This window comes from Oreochromis niloticus, linkage group LG10 (genome assembly GCF_001858045.2).
Source record: "Oreochromis niloticus isolate F11D_XX linkage group LG10, O_niloticus_UMD_NMBU, whole genome shotgun sequence".
Classification (NCBI taxonomy): Eukaryota; Metazoa; Chordata; class Actinopteri; order Cichliformes; family Cichlidae; genus Oreochromis; species Oreochromis niloticus.
Window position 1 is genome coordinate 3,973,484 of NC_031975.2, and position 17,016 is coordinate 3,990,499.

The 17,016-nt window shown below is 39.7% G+C and overlaps 1 protein-coding gene across 1 annotated transcript in view; it reads right to left on the reverse strand.

Moving 5' to 3' along the window:
* The window catches only part of jam3b (junctional adhesion molecule 3b), a 42,730-nt gene extending 35,494 nt beyond the window's left edge, over nt 1–7,236 (reverse strand). The window contains exon 1 of the mRNA XM_005454569.4: nt 7,095–7,236. Coding sequence (XP_005454626.2) covers nt 7,095–7,236 — 142 coding nt within the window. The remainder of the gene's footprint in view (nt 1–7,094) is intronic.
* Nucleotides 7,237–17,016: the final 9,780 nt, after the last annotated feature.

Consider the following 17,016-nt stretch of genomic DNA (forward strand, 5'->3'; position numbering starts at 1 on the left):
TTGTTTAAAGCTATTTAGCTTATCCTGTGACATCTGAAGCCTCTCTGCTTCATTTTTTTTCAATACAAAAACTCTACCGAGTTCGTCTACAACCCCATTCAAAATGTGACGGCTTCACTTTCAGCAAAGCTATCGCTACTTTTAGGGTTGATTTTAAGATTTTAGTTATATATCATTGCTATGTCAACTGTTGCTGTTACATTATATCATTTATTGAACTGAAAGCTGAGAGAACTGAAGGGACCACATTGGGACACTGTTAAGCTACTGTACATGCAAGTTTTGTGCACAGTTGATAGTAGATGTGGTTTTGAATGAACTGTGATCAAACACCTGAGGTTGTTTGATGATGCTGCCTTGTAGGTATTTTTAGACAGTAATTGCCCTTTTGTTACAGCCTGGTAAACAAAAGATGAATCCAGAGCGATTATCTGGTTATGACTCTGAGCAGGAGCACAGCCTCCAGCTCTTTCCTTTCCGAGCGCAAGCGGCTCAGCCACATGTAGTTCACTGCCTCTTCCATGTCATTAATGAAACCCCTAATCACTTCACTAAGCTGACAGCATCCCAGTGTTTGATCGATACGGTCCCTTTTGAACTATTGATGTACTCCAGCAGAATCCAGTGAACACAGGAGCAGGAGAATAGCCGTGGTGTTTCCTCCCTACACAGGCCATGTGAACAAAGAGAGATAATCAAACAGGAAGCCTGTCTTCTGCCATCCTTAGCTTTGGCAGCCAGTAAGGACTCATCTTGGAGATTATCCTGCTTATCTAAAACACCCTAAACACCCGGTAATAATGTCTTGTTAAAATAAACAACCAATTAGCCTGCTATCACAACAGAGCCATAACTTCCAAAACTCAATACCCCACAACACGCAATTTTTTTCCTCATGAATGTCTCTCTTGTCTAAATCTCCAGTTGAAAATAGGACCATGCTGACAAACAAAGCCAGAATTTTTACATTCCTTTTGCCCACCGAGGCCATCAAGATTTTCATTTTGTTTTGTTGGCGAGCATGAGCTGCCTGGAGGCTAGTTCTCATGCTAGTCTTACTGACATTTGAAGCATGCACATGCTTTTTACCATTTTTGGAACATTACGTTTACCTTTTAACCCAAGCATCTTCAACGCTCAGGTACAGTGAAAATAAATGTAAGCAGGACAACAAGCCGGATCCTTCTATCTGTCAAGTTAAAGTGAAATTGTGTCTTAGGAGATGTTTGATGAATGCCTTCAACTAACAATATTGGCCAGCTTTCTTTCCTCCCCCTTTCTGCTCTGCTGATGAGCTGGGTGAGGTCAGCTGGCTCATCAGCAGTGGTCCGTTTTATCTCCAAGGAAAACAGGTGGTTGTGATTGTCAGTCGGTGCTCATGTGATGTAAGGCATTCTGTCTACATATGTTTTCTATTTGGAATGTTGCATTTGCTAACGCGCAGTCAGGTTGAGGAGGGATGCACATATTTCTGGTTATGCTGCTGTTCAAAACACCACAACCACCACCCACTCGTGCACAGTTGTTTCAGGTCATTCCACACTAAGAGTCGTGGGGCACTTCCACTTTATCCCATGGAGGGACTGCACAAATATCCACTCGACTTACAGGAATGAATTGTGATTTTTTGTCAAGATTATTACACAACTTCCAGTTAGGCAACAAGCACAAAAAATGCATAATTGCTTCCTGGAACCATGATGAATGTGCTGGTATTGCACCTCTCACTCAAGGGTATGGAGCGACAGACTCTTGACTCGTACCAGGCAAATGCTGTGTAGCAAGGGACTCCTTTTGGTTTGTATGCCCCGTTTTACTCTGCCATTAGTAAAATGTCAGACTGTATCAGACTTGTCCACAGGGGCCACAGCCATGCCATTCAGAGAGCGCTCCAAACATTTGCTCACAAGCTTTGGGTGGGGAGAGAAGCATCTGACAGCAAGCAGCTTGCACGGGAGCTACTATCAGCATTCATCTCAGGGTGCTGCCAGAGTCAGAGTCCTGCCGTGACAACTGACAAATAAAGAGCCAAGATTTTTTTCTTTTCACAAAAATGTTTAAATAGCATAACGGGGTCCAATTATGTGTGGCTTAGCCCATGTTCAAAATTCTCAGAGTGACATAATGACTTATCAGTAGAGCACACTTAACAACAATATACCGGTCTGCCGACTCATAAAAATGTCAGCTGTTCAGCAAGACACTGCAATACTTCAGGAGTGAAGGATGGTTAAATGAGCCTCTAAAACCATCTGCACGATTTCCGTCTCTTTCCAGGTAACAACATTTACATGAATACAATGTTTGTGAGTGAATTATGAGGCTGATCTTTCAGTTATGTAGCTTAAAAATGTAACAATTATGTCTGGTGTGCATTGCTCTGCACAAGTGTTTCTTATAACAGTGAGGCTGTGATCTCAGAGTTTATATTGATACTAATCCACTTTGATCATCTTCCAGGTCCACACATTTCTTGGCTGCACCGCTGGCAGGAAGGTTCTGGCAGATGTCTAGCACTTTCTATGGAATATTTTACGTGAAATGGTTCAGGTGGAGCCAGCAGTGGAAAACGTCAGTGCATTCCATTAGATCAGATTGGAAAGTCTGCTGTAAGCATGTGTACTTAAAATAACGATGCCCCTCGTCTTTCCCTCTGATGTCAGATGATTGGGCTGATATGTGCAGCCGTGTTCAGCCCGAGCTGGGTTTAGCGTTCGCTTGGCTGACTAGGGCTGTGTGGTCATTAGGATGATAGCTACCCAAAGAATGCCACGAACAGAAAATAACAAGCACATCTCACAGAGACAGATAATAACACTGAGCGTGACCAACAGCAAAAGCAAAGCTAGTGACACTCATTTCTCTGAGTCCTGCTCACTTTCTAAAACTTAAAAATAATAAATTGGGAACAGAGCTTTTTCAACATACAAGAAGCATTCTAATTACCGTCGGTACCTATTAGAAATCAAACCCTTTCAGTACCAATTAGTAATTCATAAGATGGCTTGTGGCCAGATTGTCTAGCCAGATTCATTCCTTTTCTAAAGACAGTGGCGATGCAGGCCGGGAGCCAGTGAGACCACATGGCTAAGCCCCGTCCGGCAAGACAAAAGAAATTCTTCAATCTTTACCAGCTCACTGTCCACCCCTGAAAATGTCAGTTGTGCTGCCTTGTCACAGACTCTTCACAGGGAATCATTCATTAAGAGTACTGACTTTGAAATATATTGTAAATAAATAAGTAATGCAGCACACAGCCTGGAGGTATGTGCTGAGAGCACGGCAACACATTTCACTGCTGCTCCTAATTAAAGCAAAGAGAATAAGCCCAGTCACACATGTGAGATATCACAGGAAAGGTTCTTATTTCTGTACCCTTTGATCAATATGTCTGTTGACATCTAAAGGGAAAAACCAGTAACCTATTTCATATCACGGGATTTTTACCAAGCTCTCAGGCATTCACACGAAAACAAGGTTTCCTGAATCATTTGTTACACATCAAATTAAATACATTAAATACAAGCTAATAAATAAAAAAATAAAAATGAGATTAAGGAAGGAATTAATGCCTACGACAAGACGTACATATCAGAGATGCAGTCAGTTTTCTATGAAAATCCATCTATCTAAATTTAAATTGTATTTTTATGTTGCTACAAAAAGGGAGAAAGAATTTTAAAAAAGTAATTGCAGCAACAATTATTTTGTTTCCTCGCTGTAACACCATGAAACCAGTGGAGCAAATACATTTCCTGTTATTACCATACTGATTTTATTATTATATTAATTATAGCCTAGTCACCTAGTGACATCATTTGAAATAGCTAGCTATAACAAGGTCAGAGAAACAAATGTAAACACTTTTGGTAAAGCACCAGCTTGTAGAAAGAAAACAACAGGAGAAAAGTTGATTCAGGAAAGCATTTTGATGCCAACCGGCACGTCGTTATCTGCTTTGCTGTCTTCTTGTTCCACCTCAGAGAAGAACTTTGATAACAGCCCTCAGGAGCCTGCCACTCCAATAGTATCAATACCAACGCTGGTATTCTTATTAGATCGATGCTATTGTGATAGGATTGATACTTTGTCTTTATCCTCCAAGTTCAGCATGTAGCCCACTGAATTGTGTTAAACTGATTTAACACAATGTGTGTTTTATTTATATCCTATAGCACATTTAAAGAACAGAAGCTGACCCAAAGTGATTTATAAACAGGCACATTTACACTCCATGTCTCAAAGAACCCTAATTTCAAAATACATGAAAGTTATGTTCTGTTTGCTTTAACTAATTATTGTGGAAATTAAAAATCAGTGATTTATTAGTCGATAATGATTCATCTTATAAATCATTACACACTGCTCTTCCCTTCATAAGCTGCCTTTATAAGTTAAAAGCACTGGTATCAGTATTGGTACTGGCAATACTGGCCCTGTATTAGAGCTGGGCGATAGAACGATAACGATATGTATTGCGAAATAACTTTTTCTCGATAGAAAAATTAAACTATTGCGATAGGCCTCATCTCTCTTGTCCTCTTAAAAAAAAAAAAAAAGAACAGCCAATCCAAATTAAGTAGCGCAGAGCCGAACCAATCACAGCCACAGCGTCACGTCATGTGACTTGTTACGTACAGCACAAGTGCCAAGGCGCACATGTGTATTTGTTTTTGCAGCCGGGCTGCCCGGGTAATGAAGGAAAGGAGTTTGCCGATTAGAGAAAAATCAACCGAGAGCGTGAGCGAAGGTTACCGAAGAAAAAACAGATGATGGTTCCAATGCCGGAGAGATTGTCGAACGGAAGGGCCACAGAAGTTCCGTAGTGTGAAGGTATTTCGGCTATTTCAAGTCTGACAAAAAACAGAGTAGCGCGCACTGTAAATTGTGCCGAAAGCAAGTCTGGAAATACAATAAAGCGGTGCATGCTCAATCTCTGACTGAAAGCGCTAATTCGTCATTCGGCTTTTGTCAGACTAAAGTAACTGTTAAAACTGTTTGAAAAGCTAAGCTATACAACAAGGAGAGATTGAGAATTTCCTTTTAGTTCTCAGTTTATTTGATATTGACAAAAGTTAGTCAATTTTGTCTGTTCTTCTGTAAAACGACCTAAGATTTATTTTTAGAATTAATATTTTGTTTCTAAGTGGAATTGACAATTTAGTGGTCTGTTTTGTTTGTTCTATTTTGAAACTTGCCTTTTGTGTAGTTTGCAATATTTGCCTTTATTTATCTGAAACTGAAGTCTCATGTTCCTTAAGTACATCTGTTGAACTTATTATGGGAAATAAATATTTTAATTAAAACAAGCTGCTAATTATTTCACATTTTACTTGTGAGCAACGGCACATTTAAATCTTACAAATATAGTTATCTGGCTTATATTGTGATATATATCGTTATCGCCTGAAATGAAAGAAACATATCGTGAAATGAAAAAATCTTATATCGCCCAGCTCTACCCTGTATTTATTTGGTATCACACACCACTACCGTGCAAGGATACTTCCACTGGCAGTGGGTTTAACATGTTATCTGCATCGAAGGAGCCGTTTCAGCCATCAAACTTTTTTCCCACTAGACATTTTTGAACAGTAACTTTAAATCAAACCGAACCTCAGAGACTGGCCTACCATTTTCTAGCTTCATAATGACTTTGCTCATTGGTGTGTGAATCTTTTCACGGAGCAGAGGATTTATTATTGTCCTTTCAGGATGTTTAAAATTTGTTTTTCTGGCTGTGCAGAACGGACTGCTGGATCTGTTCATCTTTGTTTTGGTTTATTCTTGTCTGCTTTGTGCTTCAGGGTCTGATAGTTGGAAGACAAATATGTTTAATTAAGTTTCCAATTGCATTAGATGAGTGGTGTATTTATTGAAAATCAGACTCAGACTTGTTAAATAAAAATGTGTATGAAGTATACTAACAGTTGGTAGTCTAGTACCCCCCCCCCAAAACCACCACCACGCAAGCGTAAAAAACCTTTCGTCTACAGCAGCACCCTCAACTTCAAGGTCCTTCCCCACGGCTCTGAGGAAATAATAAATTTTAAATTTATGTCAAATCATATGAATGAATATGACTTATTTGTCTTATGACCAATATCGTCAAACCGTGTGAGGAACGTGTAAAGGAACTGGGAGCTCCCGCATGAATATTTAAACAAATCGCTCCGCTCTTACAGGTGTCTGTATTTCTGTTCTAGGTACCGGACTGATAAAGTTATGAGGACTTTCAGGTGGATACGGTTAGCATAAAAAGAATTTATTTTATTTCGGCTGTGTCGGTTCACCAGCCGTGTCGCGGTTTAAAAGCGTTGGAGTGGAGGAGAAGGATGATGAGGAGGGGGGTGGAGGACGCTTTGCTGGTCTGCCTGGCTCCTCCCGCGGTCAGCCTGCTTTTATTCCGCTGTAGGAAAAATCCGTTATCTCGCGTCAGTACTTCCAACATCATCACCGCAGCTTCAAACCCGCGTTAAATAGTTAACGGCACGAGCTACGAAACCGCCTTAATTCATGTTTAATTTCCCAACGAAAAGTTTGTCTTCATGCTGTAGAGAAACTTTTTCAGAGGCAGGACACGCGCACACAGAAAACGTGTCGGCTTAGCGACTCCAAATGTGCCGCTAAACTGAGGATCTGAACGTTCAGCTCAGACAGCCCTGCTTTCCTCATGTGTAGTTACATGTAGATATCTGTCACTCCTCTTAACGGCGGCAGTATTCCAATAAAATCAATAGTTGAGAGTAGTCTGAGCGATGTTTTTCAGTAACAATGAACGCTTCAAACAATCACTCCAGCCGTGCATTTGCCAGACTCGCGTTGACATTAAGTTAAAAATGGCGACTATTTTGGTCACTTCATTAACTATATTTACTTCACGTCGAAGGGACCGAACTCGCTGTCAGTCTGGTTTAAGTTTAACGTTAGTTGAGTCTACACGGTTACTTCTGAGGCACTCTCTTTTCCACTTACTGTTGGTGTAAAAGAAAAATCGACCAAACAGATGTAGAAGTGGATGGCATTTGGCGGTCACCTTCCTCGAGCGGATAAAAGACAAAGTAGCAGCCGGTTAAAATAATTTTTGTACTTACACTGAGTTGAGAGGAGAGTCAAGAGCCAGGCCAGACGTGTTTTCGCCATCTTGGAGTCGATGCAATGCTCTATTTGGCTGTCTGTACATGCGCAAAGTAGACTGAAGAGCCTTGCTGGGGATGGAGAGAGGGAGAGAGACATGGAGATAAACCGGAGAGAGAAAGAGAGCGAGAGAGCGCGCCAGGGAGGAGGAGGAGGGGGGGGTCTATTATATTAGGTTTCCATAGCTACCGAAAGCATCACTCACACAGACAAGAATTTATAGTTGACACAATGTGGGAGGCCCTCGCTACTGTGGCTTATGCTGTAGTTATAGTTACTTATCTGCAGTTGCAGATAAATAGCCCCAGCCTTTTGTGTACTGTATTGTTGTTTACAGCATTTTGACTAAGAAAATAATAATATCTGGAGTTTCCTTGACAACATTAAAAATGGGGTAATATTACTACAAAAAACACACATTCACAGAAATTAAAGGATTGTAATAAAACATGAATCTACAAGTACTCTTTCAGTTCTAGAAGAATCTATCATGTGTGAAAAGCTGAGCTTGACACTCTGTTACTGTGACCAGTAGCATACGGCCGGCTTTAATTAAATATTAACTTTACCTGGCCAGTCCTGCTCATACCTGCTTGCAACTGTCATCCCATTGACAGCTGCCGTATTACCTTGTTCACATGAAAGAGCAACCCCAGTCTTGTATGTCATGTCTGTGATGACAACTGGTGCAGCCTGAAAAATGCTATACGAACTGTTCCGGTTCCTTCAAACTGTTTCACAACAGCAAAAATAATCTCATATACTTTAAGCTGCTTTTGTCTTTGACAGGATCAACCAACATTTGCCAGTAATGGATCTCATAAAAGCCTCGTTTAAAATAAGCACAGTGCTCACTGTGTACATCATTACTGCAGCAGTTATATCTAATTATAGAAGTATGTCTAATAATGCTAGAATGCATTTGAATTGTATTACATAACATCAAAATCTGTAATTCAGGCAATATTGTGGTATGAATCAGGTGTAGCTGTTTCAACCACACTCTTGTGTTCAGGCTCTGCTCTCTAGGTTTGTATTTGGAATCTGTGATGATGTAGCACTGAAACTTGATTTTCAAAAAAGGGGCAATCAAAGCTTCTCAGCGTTCCATAAGCAGTGTTTGTAGACTAAGGGAAATAACAAATAATATGTACAAACCCTCCTAACACCAAGATTACAAAGTACTAATAAGACATAAATATCAATCTATAATGTGCATATAAATACTTTACTTTAATGTGCATCTTCAATACCGTTTGGGAACTTCAATTATGATGTATGAGATGAAAATCTAAAATCTTGCCTTGCCTAAATTTTAACATAAAATGAAAAATAAAAAATAAAAATCAGAAATGAGATTATGCTTGTTGTTGACAAGATGACATAGAGCTTATCTCTTTTGTTCCAGGTTTTGTTTTTATTATTTATTTAGTTTGAAAACTCAATCTTCTCAGAGTCATCCTGCAATATCCAATATGATATCATTTGGCTATTTGTCCCCACTTTTTCTTTTAGTCAACATAAACTTCCTTTTTCAATTCGTCATAGAGCCTCAGGGTGCTGGACTTCAGTTGGACTTCCCGTTTGGCAACACTCAGCTAGTTTTTAGCTTTCCTGTATATGTGCTATTCTGCCTTCTTGTAGCTCCACCTGCAAGCATTCCTTATCCAGTCCAAATGACTGGACAATGAGCTCCCGTCCTCTCCTTAGCTCATACAGGGAGTGCAGAATTATTAGGCAAGTTGTATTTTTGAGGAATAATTTTATTATTGAACAACAACCATGTTCTCAATGAACCCAAAAAACTCATTAATATCAAAGCTGAATGTTTTTGGAAGTAGTTTTTAGTTTGTTTTTAGTTTGAGCTATTTTAGGGGGATATCTGTGTGTGCAGGTGACTATTACTGTGCATAATTATTAGGCAACTTAACAAAAAACAAATATATACCCATTTCAATTATTTATTTTTACAAGTGAAACCAATATAACATCTCCACATTCACAAATATACATTTCTGACATTCAAAAACAAAACAAAAACAAATCAGCGACCAATATAGCCACCTTTCTTTGCAAGGACACTCAAAAGCCTGCCATCCATGGATTCTGTCAGTGTTTTGATCTGTTCACCATCAACATTGCGTGCAGCAGCAACCACAGCCTCCCAGACACTGTTCAGAGAGGTGTACTGTTTTCCCTCCTTGTAAATCTCACATTTGATGATGGACCACAGGTTCTCAATGGGGTTCAGATCAGGTGAACAAGGAGGCCATGTCATTAGTTTTTCTTCTTTTATACCCTTTCTTGCCAGCCACGCTGTGGAGTACTTGGACGCGTGTGATGGAGCATTGTCCTGCATGAAAATCACGTTTTTCTTGAAGGATGCAGACTTCTTCCTGTACCACTGCTTGAAGAAGGTGTCTTCCAGAAACTGGCAGTAGGACTGGGAGTTGAGCTTGACTCCATCCTCAACCCGAAAAGGCCCCACAAGCTCATCTTTGATGATACCAGCCCAAACCAGTACTCCACCTCCACCTTGCTGGCGTCTGAGTCGGACTGGAGCTCTCTGCCCTTTACCACTCCAGCCACGGGCCCATCCATCTGGCCCATCAAGACTCACTCTCATTTCATCAGTCCATAAAACCTTAGAAAAATCAGTCTTGAGATATTTCTTGGCCCAGTCTTGACGTTTCAGCTTGTGTGTCTTGTTCAATGGTGGTCGTCTTTCAGCCTTTCTTACCTTGGCCATGTCTCTGAGTATTGCACACCTTGTGCTTCTGGGCACTCCAGTGATGTTGCAGCTCTGAAATATGGCCAAACTGGTGGCAAGTGGCATCTTGGCAGCTGCACGCTTGACTTTTCTCAGTTCATGGGCAGTTATTTTGCGCCTTGGTTTTTCCACACGCTTCTTGCGACCCTGTTGACTATTTTGAATGAAACGCTTGATTGTTCGATGATCACGCTTCAGAAGCTTTGCAATTTTAAGACTGCTGCATCCCTCTGCAAGATATCTCACTATTTTTGACTTTTCTGAGCCTGTCAAGTCCTTCTTTTGACCCATTTTGCCAAAGGAAAGGAAGTTGCCTAATAATTATGCACACCTGATATAGGGTGTTGATGTCATTAGACCACACCCCTTCTCATTACAGAGCCTATACAGCTTGGAGTAAGACAACATGCATGAAGAGGATGATGTGGACAAAATACTCATTTGCCTAATAATTCTGCACTCCCTGTACTTATCCAGTTCAAATGACATCCTGAGGTTAGGTGGATCAGATTTGAATATTTTATTTAGTCTCGGCCTACAGTTTGATGTTCGCCTTGTACAGGAGGTTGCTGATGACCACTTCACTCCTGAATTCATATCAACTCTTGGTAGTGAGCGGACTTGGGGGGTTAATGTCTATGCGGAACAGCAACAGGGACAGTACGTCACCTTGGTATAGCACACAATTGATGGTGATTTGTGTGTTGTCTTCCACAGTCCCAGTAAGTCCCTGATGAATGTTATTAGCACACCAGTATCCACATGTGGGGCATTGAGTTTCAAGTTTTTCTTGTAGTCAATGCCAGTGCTGTTCAGGTTGGTCTGCCTGGCCTTGGAGTCTATCAACCTGCTCTGTCAACCAGGAGTTTTTGCTTTGGCCCTCTGGTATTATTTCCAATGTAATTCTGAGCTGTACCCATGTATTAGGTCACATGCACATACTCAGTTTAGTTGCTGTGATGCCTGAGAGGAGCTTCCATATTGTGCCGAGGCAGGTAATCAGCTAGTAGTTTGATGATATTGTACCCTTGCAAGGATTCTTAATGATCAAAATTGTCCTGCATTGTCAGGCAATCATGGTGTGCTGTGAATTTCTCCAGCCAGGTCCGTGTGCTGTCCAGCTCTCGATTCCAAAGACTCATTGAGATATTGACTGGCTCTTGGTCTGGGAAGTTGCTGTGGTCTACGCTTAGGTCCATCAGCCACTTTGCATTTCTATCAGATATTTCTCCCTCTTTCTCCTGGATGTTATTCCAATATTACTCAGTTTCAGCTTCGGGTGGGTCTGCCTTTGTACGATTATTCCCCTCGTAGCTGAGAGGACACTCTGGACATATCATTGTAGACCATGGAATTTATTAATTTAATTTAATTTAATTTAATTTAATTTAATTTAATTTAATTTAATTTAATTTAATTTAATTCTTTTTATTTTATTATTTGCTTCCGTGTTATATACCTTGAGCCTAATGATCACAACTGTGAGCCTTTGTTTGGCAATTTCTAAAGCCTCACTTATGAATATCTTGTTGTACCTCTTTTTCATTAAGCTCACCTTCTGCACCGTAGTTAACATCCTTCCAAGCTTCCCTGATTTTGGATTCCAGCCTTCTTCTCCATAGGGGGTTTGCTTTACTCAAATCTTTGATCATACCCAAATGATTCTAGGATTAGTGTGGCAGTAGCATATGTGAGTAGTTTCACTGATACTGGTAGCGGTGATGGTGCTTAGAGCAATGTTCACATCTGCAAGCATCTCCTCTGAGATGAGCCACCTTCACTCTGGCCACAATCCTCATCCTTAGCTCAGCATCTGTCATCGTGTGTGGCTGGGCATCATTTAGTCCAGTTGCACTTTCCAGCTTCGATATTAGCTGTCATCTATTGATGTTGTTGTACAGAGCTACTTCTTCCGGGTCACTGGGGACGTTAGCTTTCTACCCATCCATAGTTCCCACATACGTTGTACACTACCCCTGTTCCCCCCACACTGTTCCCTGTTTTCTGTCTAGTCTCCTAATGGTTTTACAAAAAAAGGTATAACATGTCTAAGAGTTTCCACATACATTGTGCCCTTTTGCTGTTATTACAACACTAATATTTACAAACTCATAACCAACCCACAGTATGGAATCATTAGGATTCTAAAACACACCTGCATGTCTATTGTTATATAAAAGAGTGCTTGATAAACACACTCTTCCTCCCACCGTCTGTGACTTCAGCAGCATCTGTCACAGAGCACTGAGATTTAAGTCACATTGAACATCTTGTCATTGTTCCTTATAAACTTTTTCAACACTTCGCCTGTAAAGCTTGCTCTGCTTTCCACGTGCTGTATGTCTTGAAAACCTGGTGGAAAATAACTGTGTTTGAAACTGTGTGATTTTTTTTCTTTGTCTCATTGAGGCAAACAGAATTAGACCAAAGGGCTTGAATGTACTGTGCTCCCACAGCCCATGGGGAAATGATGTATAACTGAAAGAACTAGTTTCTCGATTTGAGTTTAAAATTATTATGGAAGCTGTCAAGGCAGATCCAATGAGAATTCCTTGTTTAGCTTAAACCTATTTCACCTTCTTCCTGTTCCTGCTGATGTGTTGGTGCACCGTTGCCCTTCAGCTGATTGCTTAATGACCTTTGGTCACATATAGGTAAAAGCTAAGTAGCTTTGACGATATATGTGACTTCAGCTGTGATTATGCTTGTAAATGTTAAATTCATTTTTCTTCATGACTAAATAAACCAGAGAAAGGGTAATTTATATTTCAGTCATACACTGAAACAGAAACAAAGATCCCAAAAACCAAAACATGTCTTCAATTAAATTTTCTGTTTGGATGCCCATTTGTGACTCTCACTCAGCTGTAGAATAGGGCTTTGTTCATCAAAGCTCCTGCATAGCCAATATGTCTCCTAGTATACAATCATTCATGGATCAGCCAGATGGTAATATCTAATGGCATTCCAATGGACCTGAAATTCCACTCTTAGTCTTTCATTGCTGTCATGCCAGTTTAATCCTGCACTATACAAACAAGGCATGTCAGTGCTTTCAATGTACTACAGCACAATGAAGCCTACAAAAAATGCATTTGTCTTTAGAGTACTGGTGGAAAAATATATTCATATTGCAGTGTGGTTGAATCAGATGTTTTTTTCTCTTACATATAAGTTCCCTATTAACTCGAATCGAGAACCATAGCCCCATGTTTATTGTTGGAAAGATGGGTCAAAGCCAAGAGACTGCGTAGCTATTCAGCCAGCCACAGACAGGACTACCATCAGGTCATGCAGGTGGAGAGCTGAACATGGCCTTAAAGAATGTTTCATTGCTTAAAAGAATGGGGTTAATACGCTTTTGATACAGATACCTTTTTTATACAGGTGTCAAAATTTTGATAAGCTGACATCAAATTAATTAAAGTCCTCACCTTACATCTGGTCGTAAGGCCTCAGCCAGCAGCACAGGCCCTGGTAAAGGTCTGTTTTATTTTTGCTTGCAGCACATCCCAGTTGAGCCCTCCACTGAAAATTTGCTGTCTCTTCATTTAATGGATAGTGTATACGCTGTCATTTTCTACTGGAGTTTTTTTTCCATCAGTCTTCATTCTGTTGCTGCCATCCTGCCATCCCCATCTGGAAACTTCTGCATTTTCCATTTCCAACTTCCACCCAGTTAAACCAGTATTTTAGTAGACAGCAATGGAGCTTCTTCAGCTTCTGTTTAATTCTTTTAAGCCACCAGCAGCACTGAATTTTCACCGCTGGAATATTTTCTGTCATGCCCATCTGACATACATTTATTTTGTACCTATAGAAAACTTCAACTATCACACTGGCCACAGTGTGTTAACTAACACAGTGAGGTTAACCGTTGCTACAGTTTGGTCAAATAAAGTCTTCTTCAGGGTATTTAATGTGCATTTATCCACCAGGGTCTACTTTTTTGCAATCTGCTGGACAACTATAAGTTTAATTTTCTTTTTGACTGAGACCTGGCAGCAACCCGATGGTTTTGCACAGCTTAATCGGGTGTTCCTGCTGGGTTTGTTACATCTGTCCCCTGCGCTCATGATGAGAGGTGGAAAGTATTGTCTGACACTCTGCCTTGGTACTGATTTGCTGTACAAATCAGTGGGCCTACCCCCACTACACCTGCTATTGAATTTTCTGAGTATGCTAATTCAGTTTGTTTTATATCCTCTAATGTTATTGTGTTGGGTGATTTTTATATATATATTTGATCTAGCTTATTTTTTTACTCTGGTGTCATTCTTCAATATTGTACAGCATCTGACCTTTCCATATCTGACCATAAGCTGGGGTCTAATAATGTCAGTTTAATATTATCTACATCAAACTCTTTTGACTCTATTTCATGCAACATTAAGAAAATCGATATTACTATCTTCTTCAATGACAGCCTGCCTAATAGACACAATTTATCTACTTCTGATGAATGGGTATCCTTCTGTAACAGCAGACTACTTTCTTTCATCCACTCCACTCTCTGTTTCACCCCAAAATTACATCAGCTTAAAGTTAAAGGCTGCTGCTTGGAACACCTTATTACAAACACTGGTCTTGTAGTTCATAAATAAATGTATTATGAACAGAAGTGCTATGATAAGGACACTCTAGCTCTGAATATTATTTAACACTGAGGGAACAGCAAGGGCTCTTTTGTCTATTGTAAACAACATCTATTGACCACTCAAGAGGGCTCTTCTAGGTCATTCCAAATATATATACACTGTCTGATCCCATCTTCTTTTTTCTAGCTTAAAATTCCTTACTGTTGAGCACATATCTGGATTTGTTAAATCTAAATTCACATCTTTATCCGCTTCCCACTCATCCTCTTTCCACTTTAATAGCTGACTTTATACATTATTCCCTTATCTCTTAATAATTTACATTCTTAAGAAACCTGGTGCAAATTATTTTAACCAAATAATTATCATCCTATTGCAAATTTACTTCTTTTCCCCCCAAATTCTGAAAAAACCTATTTTAGTGCAGGTTTACTGTCACCGAGACAGCCCTGGTGAAAATCACATCAGATAGTGATGGCAGCTGACTGTGAGCTGTTAACCATACTTGTACTGTTTGAACTGAGCTCTGCTTTTGATAAAGTCTCTTATGATATGCTCTTGTAGAGACAGAATCTGCTTGTATCGTTGCCATCTCACAGGCCTGGTTTAAATCGTACCTCTCATATTCCAATCAGTATGTACAATTAAATAATTTCAGATCACAAGCTTGCGTAGTTGTCAGCGGTGTTCCCCTGGGCTCTGTCTTAAGTTCCTTTCATTTTGTATTTATCTCCTACCTCTGGGTCACATCTTAAGGAAAATTGGCACACATTTTAATGTTTACACTGATGATACCCATCTCTATCGGTGTGCTAAACCTAAAGCCATTCTTACACCTTGTTCTCATCACCGACCGTTGTAAATCACTGACTGAAATGAAATCACACTTGTCTGCTAATTTTCTCAAATTAAATAGTCACACAAGTTCTTTTAGTAGGAACTACAACTGTTTTGGATAAATGTAAATGCACCTTAATTTTGAAACAGAAGTCAAAATAAAATTTCTGTTGATTTTTCTTTGTGTCCAGACTGTGATCTATTTTTCTACTCTGATATTCACTGTTCTTTTTGGATTTAACTAATTGACTTCAGAAAGATGTCATCTGAGCTGTAGAACTGATTTTAAAACCATAGATGCTATAAAACTGTTAAAAAAGGTAGAATTCAGTGAGTGAACTGAATCAGCGTCATCACCTTAAATATAAATTGATGCCCTCTGCCCTTAATGCGACCTATCACCATAAACGTTCTCACAAAAACAAAATCCCCTCTGGAATCTGAACTAAACTGAATTAAAAACAGAACAAAACGGATGCCTCTGGATGGTCTATAGTATAATTTGTCCCAGAGAGTATAGACAGATACAATGCTTCTGAATTATGCACTGACTGCATCAAACTTTCTAGTTTGACATGGTAAGAAGTAGAGCCAAGCACAACACACCCACCCACCCACCCACCCTCACACACACACACACACACACACACACACACACACACACACACACACACACGTCTATACACAGTCCACTGCCTCTTTTGTTTTCATTGTGTTCCTTGTGTCTTGTGAATAATAGAGGTGGCTGGAGACTTCTTGAAGTCTCACATTTACTTCTAGCACTTAGAACAACTCTCCTTCTTTCTCCATTCACTCAAAACTCCAGCTGCTGGCTCTAAACCTACATTGTGTTCACAAATCTTTTTTCCCCCTCTTCTTTCTTACTCAGCCAATCTTACTTTTACCACACTTGATGGGAATTGGATGGACAGGGTGAACGAGACATGTCAGGCAGCGCATTAACCCTGGTTGAATAAAACAGCAATGAGGGTATTGGCTTCTTAAAAAATGCAGAGTAATATTATGTTGCCCTATTATTATTTTATACTAAGCATGTTATTCTTACTTTTGTGTTTTAGAGTTTTACGATTCTATTATTTGATTTTCACAAAGTCGAAAAGGAATTGGTTTTAAAATTGAGAGAAATAAAGAGATAAAGTTTCTAAAACCAATCACATAACAGTCATGGTTATTCTTCCATCAAAATGACATCAGGGAATCACATAAATGGTTTTAGTGTCTCTGCAATGATGACTGCACTGTAGCTAAAAGCAATATTACCTTTCAAAGTGAATCAATATCTTAACTTCTAAATAATCACTGCTGTAACCATTAGCCTCTAAGTTCAGGAAGCACAGTTTTGAAGTCCACTGCAATGACATAAGGAGCAGGAAACTATCCCTGTTCAATCAGGTTATAGAGCAACTAAAAACTAAAACTATTATATACGGTTTCTGAATTTCAAACAACAACCAAAAAGTAGATCAAGAGAACTCAATTAAACAAATGGAAACACCAGCTTTAATTATATATTCATTTATTGATCATTTATTGAGCAAAATGTTACAAATCTCTGAGTAAAAAGTAGCAGTAGCAGGATCTAGCAGGTGTTTTCAATCACTCCGGTGTGAGCATACAGTCTGTGGGTGTCGGTGTTCGCAGGGATTTACAGGG